The sequence below is a fragment of the Metopolophium dirhodum genome, chromosome 5 (genome assembly GCF_019925205.1).
Source record: "Metopolophium dirhodum isolate CAU chromosome 5, ASM1992520v1, whole genome shotgun sequence".
Classification (NCBI taxonomy): Eukaryota; Metazoa; Arthropoda; class Insecta; order Hemiptera; family Aphididae; genus Metopolophium; species Metopolophium dirhodum.
In genome coordinates, this window is record NC_083564.1 from 19,718,484 (window position 1) to 19,738,968 (window position 20,485).

The following is a 20,485-nucleotide window of genomic DNA, read 5'->3' on the forward strand; positions in this document are numbered from 1 at the left end:
ATAATATACCTAATAATATCATATCATGCATATAATATACAGTAGAAAATCGATAAACCGTCTATTTCTTTCATCCGTCATCGCATTTAAGCAATGCGGGTAATGGGTATACGCCATACGGCCTTAGATCATGTGGCGACGATTATAATATTATATTTAATATTATAATACGTTATCGAGTGAGGGTACCTATACATTTTTTTTTTGGATTATCCAAAATACGCGATAATCGCGTTTCAAAGAAACACTCAACAGACGAAGATTACCGATTATCTTGTAGGTATTGTATAATGTGTGTGTTTGATGTCCGTACAACTTACTGTAGTTGACAACAGTCTGTTGTACACGCCTTATTCGGTATTTTAATAATTGTGCTTACTTCGCAAGTTATTTTCCGGTACAAGGCTTAGAAAGTATCACGAGTTGTAAATTGTAATTTTTCATTTAAAACCTACCCTGTTTATTTCAAGGCTTTAAATATCTTATATCTACATCATAATATGGTTCATCACTTTTATAATTTACGAAATATAGATTATAAGTATAAAGATTATTAATTAATACAGATACAAAAAATATAGATTTTAAAAATATAATACATATCTCGTTTCACTCAGAATCTAATATTTTTTATTAAATTGAATGAAATGTTTTAATAATTAGATTAAAACCATTAGTAAATAATTAGGTACCTACCTACACTTTATGCAAGTACAATTATTGAAATTATTTTATATTTATATAGGTTATGATAGAAGAGGACGATTCTTATATAATGTAGATAATGATTTGGCAACAATAATAATAAGTGATGAATTATAATTATTACCTATTTCATATTATGTTTGTTGATGTTATTTCATTCTGATATAAATTAAAAATAATAAGTTAGGAATTTCAACTTCAAATTTAATTTAAGCATACATTGAAACATAAGGCAATAAAGAAATTATAAATGTATAGCATATTGAAACTAAAAATAACTTAATAGTTGACAAAAATTTTGAATTTCAAATTCTAGTCGGCAATTTGTACACCCCCCTATGATTCTTTTTTCAGATCGTCCCTGATAGTAGGTACTTCCATAGGACAATTAATTCGGTCCAAACCACGAACATAATAATAATATAATGGTATTGTAATAGAATTGTTATCAATTGTTCGTAATCACGTCATGTTAACAGTTAACTACTATCAAACCACAGAATAGATAGCGTTGTTGTGGTATTTGCAGACCGTGATGGAATCCATCTCAAAATATTATAGTTTTGTTATCCTAGAATTAATAATTATAGGATTGATCAATCCATCTAGGCAATAACTAATAACTACTATGTATGCCATTTTCCTGTACCGGTACCATCGAGATAAAGTATAAGTCTCGATTACCGGTACTCAGCACCACGCCAGCACGGTTATCTACTAGCACTTAACAACTCACGTCTCGCAAGTCGCCAGATTACAGTGATTTCAAGTTAAACTGTCGTTTTCGAAGTACAAATCAAAATGGTTTTATTTTCATTCGTCATGTCATAAATTTTGAATTGCTCGCTTTTGGTTTTTAAGCAGGCCCAATGTAATATTTCTGTGCTAAACATAAAATGAATATAATATAATATTAATTTCAAAATGAAAGACAAAAAACTGAAGGTAAATATTATCATCTTATTAATTATAATGAACATAAAAAATATGTTACCTGTAGCTGTGTGTCGTAGGGTCTTCGGAGCGATCCGGTGTTATATCGGTCCAAGGTTTGGCGTCTTGCAGCTTATAGTCGATTGTCTATTGTGATTTTGCAGTATGTCTTCAATGTGCTGATTCCAGATCACAAAGCTCAGGGAGTATTCATATCGCCGGACCTTCAGGACAAAGATGATACCAGTATTGGCCGTACCGTAACTGATATGCTGGGTGGTTTCCTCCGTTGGGACGCTCAATACTTTCATCATATCTATCGATATGGCTATACTTATGAAAATACATTGGCTTTTTTCCCGCTATATCCCAATGTCTTACGGCTGTTAACTGCAATTTTTCCTGGTCATTCAAACACTATGTTTCTCGTTGCAGGAGTATTCCTCAACAATATTGTATTTGTGTTCACTGCATTGGTGTTATTCGATTTGACTTTACGCATACATAAAAACGCAGAAATGGCGTATAACTCAACAGTCCTGTTTTGTTTCAATCCTGCTAGTGTTTTCTTCTCAGCTCCCTATTCAGAATCACTGTTTGCGTTTACAACGTTTTATGGTATGTATCATAATGCATATGAAAGTATTTGGAAGTCATCGTTATTTTTTGGTTTGTCTGTGTTAAACCGGTCCAACGGACTGCTCAATGTTGGCTTTTTGTTATATACTATTGTTGAAACGGCCGTCAAGAAAAGAAAAATATCATTCAAATGCCTTATTGGTGTGTGTTTTGTTTTTGCATGTTTTTGTTTGTTCCAACTCTATGGTTATTATAAATTCTGCACTCTGCAAGAAAACACATTGGATCCAAAAGTTATCGACTATGCTATTACAAACAACCTAATAACACCAAACAACATTAGTGTGCCATTGTGGTGTGGTAAGCACTTACCATACTCTTATGTTCAAGAAAAATATTGGAAAAATATGGGTTTCTTAAGTTATTTCAAATTCAAACAGATTCCTAATTTTCTATTGGCTTTACCTTGTGTTTTTCTACTGTTAAAGTTTGGTTTTGAATATTTTCGTAACAATAATATCATTTATTTGGGTCTTAGAAATCGAGATAAACCAGATTTTGTATATGTCGTCCATTCAACATTTTTAACCATTTTTTGTTTGTTTTGTATACACGTTCAAGTGACCACTAGAATGTTAGCGTCTTCTAGTCCAGTGTTTTATTGGGCTTGTGCTAATTATTACAAATTTCCACTAAATTTCAATAAAATCACATACAACCGTATAACCTATGATTTTAAATCTAAATTTGTTACATTGTGTTATGTATGTACATTGTACGGTGTGTCCGATACTCCGATATGTTATCTGTAACGATAAATATATATATATACAACATTATGTGATTATTATGTGTGTCCGCCGTCGTGCGTAATGATAAATAAAGCAGTCGTACTTTGTCAATGCTCGTGTGTGTACCTTCGCCTATCTTATATATAAAATACGTAACATTTGGCGACGAAGATGAAAATTCGGTGAAAATATTATTTAATTTTCTTGTTGTGATTATAATGTCGAATATTTCGCAATACATACCGGGTTCGGAATCATTCAGTAATTATTTAGATCGATTAAACGCGCAGTTGACCGTTTTAAAAGTTAAAGAGGCTGATAAAAAGTCCTATTTAATCGCATACATTGGTTCGGAAGCATATAGTCAATTAAAAGATGCTTGTTTGCCGGAGGAACCACAATTAAAGTCATACGACGAGTTAGTGTCCAAATTGGAAGAAATATATTCACCACGTCGTCTTGTAGTGAGTGAAAGATTTATTTTTAACCAACGTACACAGAACCAGGGTGAGTCAACTCGGGAGTACATAACAGCATTAAAAAAATTATCAAGTTTTTGTGTATTTGGTTCGTTTTTAAACGATGCACTGCGAGATCGGCTTATTGTAGGGATAAGTGATGAATCGTGTCAACGAAAATTACTTGGTATAGAGTCCCTAACGTTTGAAGAAGCATGTAAAATTGCTTTGGATTCGGAGTTGGTTTGTAATCAAACACAACAAATGAACAATAAATCACAAGTAAATTTTATCAATAATGGGAAAAATGTGTCTCGTCAAACACATTCGTCATCGAAGTCGGAACTCAAGTGGAACGGAAATTCTGGTGGAAAACCGTGGTCTGGGAAGTCGTCAAAACCTGGTCAAAAAAATGGTCAGTCAATTCAGCACGGCAGTCAAAGTTCACGAAGTCTTAAGTTTGGTCAATGCTATAGATGTGGAAGGAAGCACGATGTCCGTACGTGTCCAGCCAGAGAGTGGGAATGTTTTTCATGTAAATTAAAAGGTCATACGTCGAAAATGTGTAAGACAAAAATTAAAAATAATTTAGAGTCTATTGATTTAGTAAATAATGTGTCTCAGAATAGTGGGGGAAATCCACTTGTGATTAAAATCAAAGTTAATAATAAGCTTATTCCGTTTGAAGTAGATAGTGGAGCGTCGGTTTCAGTTATGCCGATTAAATATTTTAATATGTATTTTAATAATTCATGTAAATTAGAAAAAAAACATATTCAATTAAGTTCTGTAAATTGTGAACCAGTCAAGGTTTTAGGTCAAACACTTGTAAATGTCGAGATGTCAAATCAAAAAAATATTAAACTATATTTAATTATAACGGAAAACTCTGTAAAAAAAGTTTTAGTAGGTCGATCTTGGTTAGATAAGTTATATTCAAACTGGAGATCGAATATGTGTCTAAATTGTATAAGTAGTAATGTAGATTGCAAAATCGGGAAAAATATTATGAATTCTGTAAATAATAATAATTGCGTTTTAAGTGAAATAGATGTAATTAACAATATTAAACTCAAGTTTCCCGGGGTGGTTAAATTAAATGATAAACCAGCTGATTATATAAAAGACCATGAGGTCAATTTATCTTTAAAAGAAAATAGCGTACCAGTTTTCCATAGAGCATATCAAGTACCATATGCACTAAAGTCTGCTGTAGAAATTGAGTTAAATAGATTAGAAGTTGAAGGAGTTATAAGTAAGGTTTCAATTAGTGACTGGGCATCGCCTATTGTAGTAGTACCAAAAAAAAATAATAAAATTAGAATATGTGTAGATTTAAAAACTACCTTAAATCCAAAATTACAAATTGAACAACACCCATTACCAAGAGTCGATGATGTGTTTAATGAGTTATCCGGGGGAAGTGTATTCACTGTTTTGGATTTAGCAGAAGCGTATTTACAATTACAGGTTGCACCTGAAAGTCGTAAGTTTCTTACAATTAATACTCATAAAGGGTTGTACTGTTTTAATCGTTTATGTTATGGGGTAGCGTCAGCGCCAAGTATATTTCAGTCAGTCATGGAAAATATTTTACGAGGTGTTTCTAAAGTACAAGTATATTTAGATGACATAATAATCTGCGGCTCGTCAAGGTCAGAGTGTGAAGAAAATGTTAATGCGGTGTTAGAACGTTTAAATGAGTATAGAGTTAAAGTAAATTTTGAGAAATGTCAGTTTTATTGTTCAAGTGTACAATTTCTAGGTCATAAAATAGATTGTCAAGGCGTACATCCCGATGGAAATAAAATGGATGCGATAAGAAACGCACCGTGCCCTAATGATGTAGTACAATTAAAATCATTTCTCGGTCTCATAAACTATTATCAACGTTTTATTCCAATGTCGTCATCTATATTAGCTCCCTTGTACAATTTAACAAAAAATAAAATACCTTGGAATTGGTCTGACGAATGTCGATCAGCGTTTGAAAATATAAAACAGGTATTAATAAAAAGTCAATTATTAGTCACGTATAATCCAGATTTACCTCTAGTAGTTACGTGTGACAGTTCTAGCTATGGTGTCGGTGCAGTTCTTAGTCATTTGATAGATGGGGAGGAGAAGCCAATTTTATTCGCGTCTAGCACCTTATCAGCGGCAGAAAAAAATTATGCACAAATTGAGCGTGAAGGGTTAGCAATAATCTTCGCAGTAAAAAAATTCCATAAATACTTGTTTGCACGCAAATTTATTTTAGTAACTGATCATTTGCCGTTAAAATCAATTTTTAATCCGTCAAAGAATATACCTGTTGTAGCTTCATCTAGATTACAAAGATGGGCAGTTATATTGTCTAGTTATCAGTACGAGATTCAACATAGGAAGGGGGTAGACATAAGTAACGCAGACGCGTTATCAAGATTACCTCAAAGTAGTAATACTGGGGAAAATGCTTGTTCAATTTTATTATTAGAAAATTTACCTTTAACGTATAAGGAAGTGAGCAAAAAAACGAGTACAGACGAAGTATTAAAAGAAATAAGTCAGTATACGAAAGAAGGTTGGCCGGGGGTAAAGTCGTTAAAATCAGATTGCCAACAATATTATAAAAGACGGGAAGAATTATCGTTAGTAAATGACTGTTTGATATTAGGTAATCGCGTAGTAATTCCAAAGTCATTAAGAGAAGACGTATTAATGTTATTACATAAAAACCATCCGGGTATTGTTCGTTCGAAAATGCTCGCAAGGTCGTATGTATGGTGGCCTAATATCGATATTGATATAGATAAGTTTATTAAGACGTGTACGGAATGCCAATGTAATCAAAACGATAAGAATGTTAGTGAGAAAGTGTATATTCCGTGGGAAAATCCATCAGATTCTTGGAAAAGAATACACATCGATTTTCTAGAAATAAATCAAGTTAAATTATTAATCATTGTTGACAGTTTTAGCAAATGAATTTAAAGCATATTGTGAGAAAAATTGTATAAAACTAGTACATTCGCCGCCATACAATCCAGAGTCTAATGGGTTGGCAGAGCGAGGAGTGCAAACGATAAAAAAATTATTAATAAAGAGTTTGTGTGTAGAGAGAGATGTAAAAAGAATACAATCAAAAATTAATAATATTTTAGTATCATATCGTAACACACCAACAACAAGCACAGGTTGTAGTCCGTCAGATTTAATATATAATTTTAAACCAAAAAATCATTTGTCCATATTAAAACCACCAAATATTGTAGAAAAGAATAAAAATATTAATGTTACTAAGTACGAAATAAATGATAAAGTTCTTGTTCGAAATAATTCAAAAGGGCAGAAATGGTTAACTGGACGTATAATGAAAATGTTGGGAACGTGCAGTTATTTAGTCCGGGTTGGTGATAAAATCAGATTAATGCATGTAAACAAATTGAAAAAGAGTTATTTAAATGATGAGGTACATCCAAGGGAACTTGAATAATAATAAAAAAAAAAAAAAAAAAAAAAAAAAAAATATATTGTTTATCTATTTAAATTTTTAAGTTATATTTATTATGTATTGTGTAAAATTGTAAATGTTAAATCATTATTATTATTTTCTAAATTGTATGAATTTTGTATAAGTTAATTTATTGTACTAAAATTATATAGAAGGGAAAGATGTTATGTATGTACATTGTACGGTGTGTCCGATACTCCGATATGTTATCTGTAACGATAAATATATATATATACAACATTATGTGATTATTATGTGTGTCCGCCGTCGTGCGTAATGATAAATAAAGCAGTCGTACTTTGTCAATGCTCGTGTGTGTACCTTCGCCTATCTTATATATAAAATACGTAACACATTGTACTTTTTTACATATTTTATTGTCGGCACAGCACTTTTTGTGAACTTTTTACCATTCACTTAGCAGACAAATGTTATCAGCCGTTATTTTTAGGTATCATTTTTATGAAACAAATATATATGATATAAAACAAAAAAATGCAAACTTAAAAATTAAGTAATGTAAAAATATTGGTCATTTAATTGTATGTGTTCTATTTGAAAAAAACAAATGTTATTACAAGTGTTAATTATGTATTTTAATTGTTAAAACTCAAATTATAGTATTTTACCATATTATACTAAAAATGTATTTTATATTCTTCATTGTTATTTGATTTGGAAATGTTTTTTTATTATATTTTTTATTTGTTCAGTAGATTGATACATATTTTATGATGAAACAATAAAGACTTAAATTAAGACTGACATTTAATTATATTTTCTATTAATTAAACTATTAAAATAAACCATTTATTGAAAAAAAACTTCATAAAACTTTCTGAGAGAGTAGAGAAATTTAATATTATTTAAAATAAAATAAGGTACAAAAATTGTTTGTGACTGTTAGATTATAATTTTTAATGGTGTCATTATAATATTTTTGTATAAATTTGGTAGTTATTTTTTGAGCTAAAATAAAATGATTTTAAATGTAAAAATTGTACTTGGTTAAGAGATTGATAAAAATAATCACAAATTAAAAATAAATATGAAGGATTCAATTTTAGTTAGTCGTATTTTACGTTAATATTTAGAGATACGTTGTTCAACTCGACCGATGAGTCAAATTTCTTTTAATTTAAACAAATATTTTGAGTAGAGCCAAATCAATGCATGATTAATATTCAAGTTATTTTCTGTCACAGATTCACAGCTGTCTATAATATTATTATAATGTATTTGTACTTAAACAATAATCATAAGATGTCAATATAGCTGCTGCTGTGATCACTGATTTGAATGAAGTATTTAAAAATAATTCTGGATCACCCTAACAGTTGACATTATTTACCAAATCCATAGTAGTTTGTAGTATTAATTACGATTATAAAGATCTACGTACTTAAGTTCTTTACAATCGTGGTATTGTCATAGAACATTATGCGTAATTACTAATTTTAAAACCTACACAATTTAAAATAAGTCATCATATTTTTAAAATATTGAATTTTTTATCGTACAAAGCCTATAAACTCGTTAACACGTACTATCATCTAAGACAATATATTATCACCTTGGTAGCGATTTTAGTTCGTGATAACACTTATCGTGGACTTGGAACGATATTTTTTCAACGATAAGAAGCATAATATATTTTTAAATAATAAGAACTATGAACTTCCTGGTTACATTTTATGCATAAAGTTACGTTGTTACGACTTCGAGATAGTACTAAGGTGTTGTATTAGTACAAAATTAATTTAAGGCAAATGACCGCTGGTCGTACAAATCGAATCATTATCATCTGTTAACACCAGAAAAACTACAAAATATTCTATTTCATAATGATATCTGCAAGATTTAATAAATTACTCAGAAATTGTAGTTCGCTGTACAAGAAAAATCAAATTCATCATTCTACGACAGAGGTATAATATGATAAATAAATACCTATATAATATATGTAGGGCGATTCACTAAGCATGCTAACCCCCCCTTTTTTATCTTCAATGATGCAGTTATTTAAAATGTGATTTTTGGAATTTTTAAATATACGTAAAGACCAGATTTTCAAATTCTTGAGATTTTTGTACTTCTTAAGTAATATGCTGTAGAGACACAAACTTCTGTTTTTTTTCAAATGAGAACCCACCTTTTCAACTGTAAGTTATTCAGTGGATAATTTTACTAAACATTTTGTGCGTGTAATTTTTAAGTTATTTAACTTTGTGTACTAAGGATAAAAGCCCCGTGGTAATAGTTTATTGGAACCAATCAATGTACAAACAGTTCAGTCTTGTATTGATGCCACAAGAAAAAAAATTGATTTATAAGATATGGGGCCTATGGTGATTTGAAAATTTTAATCATTAATATTAATCTATCAACAAATAATTTTTAAAAATTGCCCAAATTAATAAATACTAGTTCCAATACTACATCCATAATATATTTTTGTTAAACCATTTTTAAGGACTAATATTTTAAGTAAAAACATTTTAATAACTAAGAAATTACTCATTTGAATTAGGTAAATCAACATTTTCAAAAAAATTATCCTCTAAATAATTTATAGTAAAAAAGGAGTTCTCAAATACAGAAGTTTGTATGGCTACAAGACACTCTTTAGTAGAAATAATTTAAAAAAATTGTCCGAGTACCTATATTTCAAAATTCCAAATATCAGAATTTTAATAAATTCATTATTAAAGAAAAAAATGTGGGTGACCATGCTTGGTGGATCACCCTGTATATAAATAATATATAAAATATAAATACAATATAATATCATAAATATTTTACTTCAATTAACCAAATAATTTTCTTAATATTTAAGTTTGTTAATGATCATGCAACTGTACCTACTAGTTAATTCCAAATACTGATTATTATTTATTATTAGTTAATAGTTAATACACTATTGTGATTTGAGATCATTCAGTATTAAATTTACATGTCACATTATTAGTTTTTTGTGACTTGTTTACCTACATATTACAGTTATATTAAGAATAAGCAATTGATATTAATTTATCAATATTTATAGAATAAGTATCCAGTAAGTATCCCAATATTTAAACATGACAATTTTTTGAAATATTTTAAGCATATAAGCTTTGCTAAGCTTGCATAAAAATATTAAATTGTTTTTTTAAATTAGTTAACCTACCTACAGTAACTTTAAGTTGTATAATGTAAAATCAATTGAATAGTTAATTTATAAAAAATAATTGTTATACATATTGTATAAAGTTTAAATCACATTTTTATTTACAGAAGCAAACCAAAATCAAAATTAATAATATTGAAATTAATTATTTAAAAGTTGGAAATGGTCCACAGACCTTGTTGTTATTGCCAGGAGCATTAGGTACCTTGGCCATATTAAGTATTTTAGAGTTAATTTTCATAACTACAATAATATCAAACATGCATATAATAGATACCTAATAAACTTTATGAATGTTATTTAGGTTCAATATTTACTGATTTTAAGCCACAAATTGAAACTCTTAATCGTGAAAAATATACAATAGTTGCATGGGATCCACCAGGTTATGGTTTTAGTCGACCACCAGACAGAGATTTTTCACCAGGATTTTTTTATCGTGACGCTGACTATGCCATTTCACTTATGAAAGTATTTACATTTTTCCACTTCCGTTCTTAATGTTTTTCTAATCTCAATGTTGGTCTTCTTAGTCATTGCAAATTGATAAATATTCGCTGCTGGGTTGGAGCGATGGTGGGATCACTGCACTTATAATGGCATCCAAAGCTGTTGACAAAGTGGAAAAACTCATAGTTTGGGGTAGTAATGCGTATGTTACTGAAAAAGATATTGAATTATACGAGAAAATACGAGATGTCCAAAAATGGTCCCCACGCATGAGGCAACCGTTTATTGATTTGTATGGCGAAAAGTATTTTTCAGATACTTGGAATGCTTGGGTAAATTCATTTCAAATAATACTTAAAGAAAACGGAGGGGACATTTGTCGAGAAGCGCTGTCTAAAATTGATGCGCCTACTCTTATTTTACATGGTGCTCAAGACCCTTTAGTGCCTATGGAGCATCCAGTTCATTTACACAAAAAAATAAAATATGGATCGTAAGTTATTACATACCTACTTAATATTAGTTTTGATGAGAAAACTCCTTTACAATTATATTTTTGGAAATTATAGTACAACAAATAACAACATAGTGAATGATTAATTTGTAAATATTATTGATTTTTCTATGATTCTAAATAATTATAAAAATATTATTAAAGGAATTCAACTAAATAAAAAATTTAAACTTCCTATATCATATGTGTGATAATTCATAAGTCAATTACTATAAAAAGGTGGAAAAAGTGGGTGTTGCTCTGCTGTACAGTAGGTTATAAGTAGATCACTGCATTGAATTATATTAAATTTGAATTCAATGATATAATAATATCATTGAATACGAAAACGATTCTGAGCGAAGACTGCCATTCAGCCTATGATATTACTAAGTATTTTTGATGATATTATTGTGAAAATAAATTCATTTATTTACCTATTTATTTGGAACTTTGTTTTAAATTGTCAATCCTTATAGCTATAAAAGTTGAACATTTTAAACATTTTTACTACAAAATAATTGTTGATAAATTTTGTCGAAATTCGAACTTTAAATGATTATAATAAAAATTGTGCCTAAATATTTTTAATATTTTTCTACTGCTATAGTAACAATATATTAGCCATTATGACCTTTGTATTACATTTTCACTCAATAAATAATATTTTATTGACAATTATAGAAAAAAAATTATAATTTAAAATGTCTGTAAACACTAAACAGCTCAAAAAAAATCAAAATATTTTGAAATTGTTATTAAGTATAGGATTTGATAAAATAAATACATAGTGTAAAGTTCATGAATCTATAGGTAGTTATTCGTTTTTGAATTACAACAAAATAAGAAAATCGCTACATGAAGAATTGAGTAAATGTCCAATATTGTAAAAATTTGAACTTTGAATGCCCATAAAAATTTAATTTGACTTTCCGGCAGACATTTTTTTTAAGTAAAGGTAGACAAACTTTCGAGGAATCATGTATTCAATTTTCAAATCTTATAGGCATTTAAAAAGAAATTTTTATCAATTTCTAACTCAAAATTATTTGCAAGTTTTCGTGATTTTTACGTATTTTGTCAAAATTCAAAATTTAAATGCATTTAAAAAAAAATTTGTGACTGTATTTTTTATACTTTTTAACTGCCATTGTAACAATATATTTGGAGTCTTGTATTAACTTTTCCAAATATTTTTACCCAACGAATAAAATTTAATTGACATCTATAGAAAAAAAACTAAAAAAATTTAAAATTTAAAATGTCCGTAGACAGCTCAAAACCAGTCAAAATATTTTGAAAAATGTATGGTATAAAAAAAAATGTTGAAGCATTATTTTGACAACTTATCGTGTACACAGAGCAAAAAGTTTTTTTAAAAAACACATAATTGTAAAATCATAACGTTCATCGCTCCCTCAGAATCTAAAAGTGTTTCGATTAGACATATCCAAAAACGATGATTGATCGTACCTAATCTATCTATAATTACGTTAATATTTTTAGATAAAAATAGTATTTAACTTAATCACTTATGTATACAATTTATACACACGTGACACGTACACGGAAAAAAATTGTTACTACACCTATTCATTTGGTTATCATAGCCCCTAAATTAGCGTTAACATAGCGACATAATATAATATATTATAAATGTGTGGCCACCCCTTATATAATATTGTTTCCATTCGTGTGTTTCAGGCTTGAAATCTATCCGGAAGGCAAACACAACATTCATCTAAGGTACGCCGAACTGTTCAATTCGGCGGTAGACGATTTCCTGGCCGAAGACTTGTAGAGGAGATCGCAAGACTTGTCGAAATAATAATAATAAACTTAGTTTCAAAATAATAATAGTTCCTATTAAAATCATAGCAGCGGGGGTGCTAGTCAATATAGCCGATGCAAAAGCAGTTCTAAATCGTATAAGGAGGCAAAAAATAATAATATGACCGAACCTGCAGCGGCGTGGGACGTGCGACCGAAATCTCTGCAGGAATTGACGTTGCGCGACAAGGCATGGCGTTACCAGGGCGAGGGCAACGCCAACGTGGTTTTGTCGGTGCCCGCCGACGGGACAGTGGTGCGGGTGATGAAAGAAGGTGACGGCGGCGGCGCCGAAACCACGGAGGCCGCGGCGGCCGAAACACTATCCGTGCGGTTTGCGCTTTTGCGACGCCGTCAGACGTACATTCTTCGACGGCGGCGGCCGCCACGTAGACGTGCCCGTGCCGATGCGCGTGTCCGCCGAAGAGTTGCGCGAAATCGACCGGGTCATCCGGCCGCATAGGCCGCCGGGCCGGCGGCACAAGGGCCTCGGGTTGGCCGGGTGTCTGGTGGCCTTGTGTCCGGATTACACGGCGCTGCCGCCGACGGACGTGCCGGGCGTCTGGTGCGTCGAGATCAAACCCAAACAGGGATGGGTGCACGAGGACGACATCGCGGCGGGCGGGGTGCGGACAAAGTGCCCGTTCTGCGCGCACCAGTACCTGAAGCTGTTCCGGGGCCGACGTCCATAGGCCGAGCGGTTACTGTCCGCTGGACATGTTCTCGGGCCGCCGCGAACGGGTTCAGCGGGCCGTCCGCGCACTGCTCCGGGACCCGCAGAACAATCTGAAAATGTTCCTGGACGGTAGACCCGCTCGCGGCCCCGGACGACGGTTTCGGAGCCGCGGCGGGGGAGGCGCTCGGCTCGGTCCGGCGGTTTTTGCGCGTTTGTCGCGAGCGCTCTGCTCGGCGACTTCGAGGGCGGCCGGGACGGTTCGGAGGACGTCAGCGAGGAGGAGGAGGAGCACCGTAGCGCCGCATCGAAAGCTGTGCCGCCAGCGTCGTGCGACTTCGCGGGCGCGGTCCCGATGCCCCAGCACTGCGTCCTTCACGAGATCCTGACGATGCAGACACATGCAAACCGCCGGTTTCGCGGCCGTGTGTTCCGAGTACGACGGACGACACCCGCGCCATCCGCAGTTCGGCCACGTCGACCGCCTCCTGCGGCCGAACGACGACGCCGCGGCCTGGACCCCGGTGGACGGATATCTGGTGGCCGCCACGGCGCGGGACTGTTCCGTGTACGTCACGTTCCGCGGGCGTCCCGGCAGTTCGTCGACCGCGATACGCGTCAAGGTGTCCGACTTGGACCCGAAACCGTTGTCGACCGTTGACAAGCACAGGAATCGCGACGCAAACGTTTCGTTGGCCTGCCAACGATATTCGGTCGGGTAGTGGCATGTCGTGGGCCCTAGATTCGGAAGTGGGCGTTGAAAGTGCGACTGAGACGTATTACTTCCTTTTCAATTACAACTAAATTATAACCTATACGTTGCAATTACAAATATATTTTACTCGTCGATGTATAATAATATATATTGTTTACATTTTAACGAACAAATTAAATAAATTCCGATGTAGTCACGAAATAATTACGTTTGTAGTTATTGCAGGGGATACGCTGTTTTGGTATTATATTTAATACATTTTATAATGAAAATATTTATTAGTTATTATAACTTGTTGCCTCGATAAAGTTCCAATTCCTATCATGAACTTACTTCGGTTTGAAAGACCGGAAGACGAACCATGAAGGTTCCGTTTACATTATTCCTGTCAAATATATGTTCAATTTCTTAAATAGAAAAGGGAATGGATAACTCCTACGAAAATGGGTGGATCAGGAACTTCTATATATAGAAATGCATATTATGCGTTGGCAATGTTTATGTATTGTTGTACAAGTTTTTATTAAATAAAAAAAAGTTTGGAAAAAAATATATCCATAGGCGGAACACTTTCTAACACAAACATATTTTAAATGTATTGATTATAATATGTATGTATTATTAGAGATATTCCTAAAATATAATTCTACAATTCCATCCTCAGCACCAGTTGAGAGGTTGTTTAGTAAGGCAATACAAGTTTTAACACCTAGGTGGAATAGGTTATAAATAATAAAACTTTTGAAATGGTTTTATATTGTAGATCAAACATGGTTTGAATTATTATTATTATTTTAAAAGCATTTATTATTATTTTTTTTTTCAAATGTTGACTAATAGCTTCTTTGTATTATTATTAAAGAGGTCATTCCATATGAAATTTTAAAAAATAAACTATTTTTAATATGTTTTGAATTATGTATTTTTTTTTTTTTGGATTATAATATCACTGAATATTTGCAAAATTAAACATGATATTAATTGATATTTATCTAGATACACTTAGTATAACTATCTTAATCTAGATAAATAGTTATCTATTCCCAACACTCCTTACGTGTACTGTAGCATATTACGTGTACTGTAGCATATTTTTTTTTTGGGGGGGGGGGGGGGGGCTATAGCTTTTTTTGTGGTATCAACGACGCTGCCGCAACTTCTTACGAATTGCTTCGCATAAGGGCTATAATGATTCGGGTACAGAACATATATTCCACAAATATTACTATAGAAAAATGTAATGGAACAAAATATAAAAAGGACAAAAGTAGCACATTACAAAGTAAAATATAAATAAATAATATACCATACATCATATTATTATCAAATACATATTTTGTATTTGAATTAAATATAAAAAAAAGTAGGAAATTATTACTATAGTATAAGGTTTAAACGCCCGTTTTTTCGGGCAAATATATTAAGAACCTTTTCAGATTTAATAATATTAGCTTAGTCCCTTTCAATATGAAATAACGATAGATTTGAAAATCTATCGTTAGTCATAGAATTTTTTAGCCATGTTTTTATTCGCCGCATTACTGAAAAAATGATCTTATTTCACAAGAAGCAGAACTTATTGGAGTCTGGAATTGTAAGTGCTACTTATAAAAGCTTATATAAATATGGAAAATTGTTTTTGTTATTTTCTGATACAATAGCATATCTATGTAAAAATCATCTTTTTATCAATACAGTTCCTCATAATTAGCATTTGTTATTTAAGATTTAAATTATCGAACAAAATATTCTTCGGACATCAAAATAAATAATAAAAAATGTTTTCAGTTCTCACATATAGGCTAAACAAATTTCTGGGGGGCTATAGCCCCCTTAGCCCTTCCTCCCCCCATTCTACGCCTATTTACAGTGGCATAATTAGGAATTTGGTTTGGGTGGGGGGAGGATATACGTTTTTGATACGATATAACATGAATGGTCATTATTAGGGAACGGATTTTATTGTAATAAAAAAATCAAAATACCTATGTACTTATTTTTATTGAAATATGTAAAAAAAAATCTTATCTCTTATCTAATTATTAAAACAATGTGAAACTACATGTTGTCTAAGATTTAAAAATGTAAAATGGCAGCGATTTGGTCGTAAAATGTTTTTGTATTGACCGAATGAACGTTCCACTTCGACTGACGTAATGATAGCATACTTCATATTAACTATATCAAGTGGTGTAAATTCGACATCCAATAATTCTGTTGGATTTAGTCCTTGGAGTATATCTCTAATTATTCAGTCCTTGATTTTTTTCTATCAAATTTTTACATTTCAAATTTCGAGTTTCCAGTTGTTTTATAGTACAAATCAAAAAACCAAAATTAGCAGAAATATATGTTAAATTATTATTTTCCATCAAATTATTTGCTTTATCAATAGCGGTGGCAGTTTCAATTTTTAGTTTTGAAATTATATTTTTAACTACCACTTCCTTATTTTATATTTTTATCGTCCGGCATTACCAAGATTGACAATAACTAAAATAGTTCTAATGTATATGCCACGTGCCGGAAATAAGTACCTAGGTAAATGCCAAAATTGCTAATCTTGTTAATTTAGTCGAAGCAGATAATGTTTAGTCGTCGAAAATTAGTGAAAAAATCAAAAATTACAAATTATGTACTTATTTACCAAATATGTAAAAATATTTATTTATACAAAATATGTAAAGTAAATTTGGGTTTATTTTAATTAGAATGATCTTAATCGTACACGTTTTTTATCAGATTAAAAATATCTCATTTCAATAAAAATATGTATTTACAATAAAATCCGTTCCCTATAGTCACTATCAATACTTTGATCAAAATGTTAACGGTAAAAAAAAGTTTTGGAGGGGGGTCCATCCCCCTAATCCCCCCCCTAATTACGCGACTGCCTATGTACTGCAGTACTGCTGCGTCGTCGTCGTTGTTGACGTCGTGTGTTATTGGCTTATTGCTGCCTGGCGTACCTATACGTCATGACTAAAGACCGGATTTATATTCTCTTAAAATACCTTAAATTTGATGCTAATATTCTCGAAAAAACCTTAAAATATTCTCATTATATTCTCTTAAAAATTTAAAAAATATGATAAAATATGCAAAATATACAAAAAAAAAGCAAAAATATGCAAAAAATAATCAATAAACATCATAATATTTACTTTAATATGCATTTAAAAATTTTTTTTTTTTCAATTTTATAATAATAGTGAGTTCATTATTAGGTATTTAAAGTATCGTATTCTAATGAAATATTATTGCACTTTAGTAAGAGTCGGAAATGATAAAATAAAAATTTGTAAATGTTCAAAAAAAATTTTTTCTGGATACCGTAATATTAAAATTAAAAATAAATACAAATTTTTTCTCACAATTTACGAAATATTCCAAAATATGCTAAATGAGTTAAATATTCTCTAACCCATAAAATATTCTCAATATGCAAAAAAAACTTTTTTCTATGCATTCAGAATTGAACAAATCATCCACATTTTTTACTCTCATAAGACTACATAGACCCAGCAACGATATGTAAAAACATATAAATCCGGTCTTTAGTCATGACAAATAGTGTTATAATATTAAATAAAAAACTAACATTAAATAAAACATAATAATATATTATATTTTGTCGTGGGCGTATACACTATTACATTGTGCACGCACACAATCCATTGTCTATACTGCTGCGTTATCGTCGTCGTCGGCATTTTCTGATAAAAACACTATTTCCGATTTCGTCATAATAATATATCGTGTGACGGATACCCACTAATAAATTCTGACACTGACTTATTCAATTGAAATAAATCCATCGTCATTATCAAGTGACAGTGTACGGAACGTTCACCTAAAAAAATTAATTCGTTCACGTTCAGTGCTTAAAAATAGAACTCGTTCACGTTCAAATTCATATTTTTTTTTCAAATTAACAAGTTCACGTCCTTTGAAAATACGAAGAAGTTAATTTTTAATCCGAAAAGAATAACCGTCTACTTATACATATTTGTATTACCTACCAAATATTTATGTCAGCATTTTCTAGTCATACCATAATTTTAAAAATATGTTGAATATGTTTGTGATATTTATATATATTTGTCATTTGAAATTATCTATAGTTTTTGCCCAGTTTGAAATGTATAACTTGTTGTACGTTAATTGTATCCCAGGATAGTCTTCGTTTATTTCCAATCAAAACATTTTTAAAATAAGTAATAATCTATGATAAAAAAAAAGGTGGATAAGTGGATGTCGCTCTGCTGTACAGTAGGTTACAAGTGGGTCACTGTAATGGATGGTGTTAAATTTGAATTCAATGATATAATATCATTGTATAAGAAAAACGATTCTGAGGCGAAAACGGTCAGTCAGCCTATGATTTTACCAAGTATATTTGATGATATTATTGTGAATAAAGTAATTTATATATAACCTATTTACGTGGAGCCTTGTTTTAAATTTTCAATCCTTGGCCATAAAAGTTAAACATTTTATACATTTTTAACTACAAAATAATTAATAAATTATAAATTTGATAAATGTTGTCAAAATTTAAACTTTAAATGCTTATAAAAAAAATTGTGCCTATGTATTTTTAATATTTTTCAACTGCAATGTTAACATTATATTAGGAGCCTTGTATTAAATTTTCACGCTTTTTTACACAACAAATACAATTTTATTGATATTTATAGAAAAAAAACTAAAAAAATTGAAATGTGACTATGTCCATAAACAGTTCAAAAAGAGTCAAATTATTTTCAAAATTTTATGGTGTATAGAAAATGCTAATATAAACATTCAGTGAAATTTTCAAGTATTTACGGTCATTCGTTTTTTAATTACAACAAAATAAGAAAATTGTTACATGAGAAATCGAGTGAATATCAAATATTGTAAAAATATGAATTTCAAACACTTATAAAAATTTAATTTGACTTTCTTGTAGACATTTTTTTTTTGATAAAGGTGGACTAACTTATGGATAATCTTGTATTATATTTTCAAATCTTAGATTTAAAAAGAAAAATTTTAATGAATTCTCAACTCAAAATAATTTTCGTGATTTTTCCGTATTTTGTCAAAATTTGAACTTTAAATGCTTATAAATAAAAACTGTGACTAAGGATTTTTAATTTTTTTCAAATGTGATTGTCACAATATAGAAGAAGCCTTCGATTAAATGTTCAAGCTTTTTTACTCAACAGATAAAATTGTATTGATACTTATAGAAAAAAAACTAAAAAAAAAGGAAATTGACAATGTCCGTAAACAGCTCAAAATAAATCAAAATATTTGGAAAATATTATGGTGTATAGGAAATGCAATTATAAACATTCAGTCAAAATTGCATGTCCCTACGGTCATTTGTTTTAGAGTTACACCAAAAAAACCAAAATCGATTTTCTCAAAAACAAATTTTGCGTAAAAATTCCCGTTTTTTCCTTAATTTTTTCTTTTGTTTTTCACGTCGCTTTTGAAAACTACTGGGAAATTTTTTACTTTTGACCCCCCAAAGTACCAACTAGATTCACTTTCCTATCAGAAAAGTTACTGTTAAATAAAATCCGAGCACTTTTACTGTCCCAAAAGGTGATGACAGTCACAAAAAAAAAAAAACACACATCATTGTAAAATCAATACATTCATCGTTCCACTCAGAATCTAAAATATATGAAAATAAAAGGCTATAGTTATTATATTAATAGTTTTAAAATATCTATTCTATTACACCCTGTATATAGTTCTTATATTATTACCGAGGATTTTTCTGACGGCTCTTTAGCCCAAAATCCAAATTGTTGGTGAAAATAAACAATCATCTACAACGTAAGTAAGCAATATATTATATATAGGTAATAAGAAAATAAGCATCCTTCAACGAATGCATTTTCGATGTCATGTGATCTGTCTGCAGTGGTGTATTTTCAATTTTTTTCTGGGGAGGGTCAAATAATTCCGAGTTATAACTACAAATTGTTGATCATTAGTGCTACCATACTATCATCCATTCCTGCCACAAATCTCCTGTAAGCGGGGGTGTACGCAACAAGACAAACGCAGCATTATACAACATGTATGGTATCGGATATCGATAGATAGCCCGATTTATCCTCTTAACGTGAATTATTATAAAATATATTGTTATATATTTACGGTTGAAACGTACATTTTTAAAAGGCTGAAAAAA

At 31.1% G+C, this 20,485-nt stretch overlaps 4 protein-coding genes across 4 annotated transcripts; all 4 read left to right on the forward strand.

The window, feature by feature from the left end:
* The first annotated feature begins 1,209 nt into the window (after positions 1–1,209).
* LOC132944236 (GPI mannosyltransferase 2-like) lies at positions 1,210–7,743 on the forward strand. The gene is made up of 3 exons (XM_061013474.1): positions 1,210–1,650; positions 1,719–2,971; positions 7,314–7,743. The coding sequence occupies exons 1-3, from the start codon at positions 1,630–1,632 to the stop codon at positions 7,378–7,380; spliced, it is 1,341 nt and encodes a 446-aa protein (XP_060869457.1). The 5' UTR covers positions 1,210–1,629; the 3' UTR covers positions 7,381–7,743.
* Positions 3,066–7,265, forward strand: LOC132944228 (uncharacterized protein K02A2.6-like). Its single transcript, XM_061013464.1, has one exon. It carries the CDS (start codon positions 3,119–3,121, stop codon positions 6,431–6,433), a length of 3,315 nt encoding a protein of 1,104 aa, XP_060869447.1. The 5' UTR covers positions 3,066–3,118; the 3' UTR covers positions 6,434–7,265.
* An 808-nt stretch (positions 7,744–8,551) lies between the features above and the next one.
* Positions 8,552–15,204, forward strand: LOC132944234 (inositol-pentakisphosphate 2-kinase). Its single transcript, XM_061013472.1, is given in 7 exon segments — positions 8,552–8,887; positions 12,776–13,235; positions 13,237–13,581; positions 13,583–13,708; positions 13,710–13,778; positions 13,780–13,971; positions 13,973–15,204. Coding segments are annotated over 6 exon segments (1,269 nt in total). The 5' UTR covers positions 8,552–8,887; positions 12,776–13,022; the 3' UTR covers positions 14,297–15,204.
* LOC132945626 (valacyclovir hydrolase-like) lies at positions 8,804–12,872 on the forward strand. Its single transcript, XM_061015397.1, has 4 exons — positions 8,804–8,887; positions 10,456–10,599; positions 10,662–11,071; positions 12,776–12,872. Exons 1-4 carry the CDS (start codon positions 8,804–8,806, stop codon positions 12,870–12,872), a joined length of 735 nt encoding a protein of 244 aa, XP_060871380.1.
* Positions 15,205–20,485: the final 5,281 nt, after the last annotated feature.

What these genes read in the sequence shown, in the direction of transcription:
- LOC132945626 (XM_061015397.1), top strand. Translation starts at nt 8,804, where the DNA reads ATGATATCTGCAAGATTTAATAAATTACTCAGAAATTGTAGTTCGCTG. An exon ending in ATGCCATTTCACTTATGAAA is followed by an intron (nt 10,600 to 10,661) that starts GTATTTACATTT and finishes TGGTCTTCTTAG; the next exon opens with TCATTGCAAATTGATAAATA. An exon ending in AAAAAAATAAAATATGGATC is followed by an intron (nt 11,072 to 12,775) that starts GTAAGTTATTAC and finishes CGTGTGTTTCAG; the next exon opens with GCTTGAAATCTATCCGGAAG.
- LOC132944236 (XM_061013474.1), top strand. Translation starts at nt 1,630, where the DNA reads ATGAAAGACAAAAAACTGAAG. An exon ending in TGAAAGACAAAAAACTGAAG is followed by an intron (nt 1,651 to 1,718) that starts GTAAATATTATC and finishes TGTGTGTCGTAG; the next exon opens with GGTCTTCGGAGCGATCCGGT. An exon ending in TTTAAATCTAAATTTGTTAC is followed by an intron (nt 2,972 to 7,313) that starts ATTGTGTTATGT and finishes AATACGTAACAC; the next exon opens with ATTGTACTTTTTTACATATT.
- LOC132944228 (XM_061013464.1), top strand. Translation starts at nt 3,119, where the DNA reads ATGCTCGTGTGTGTACCTTCGCCTATCTTATATATAAAATACGTAACA.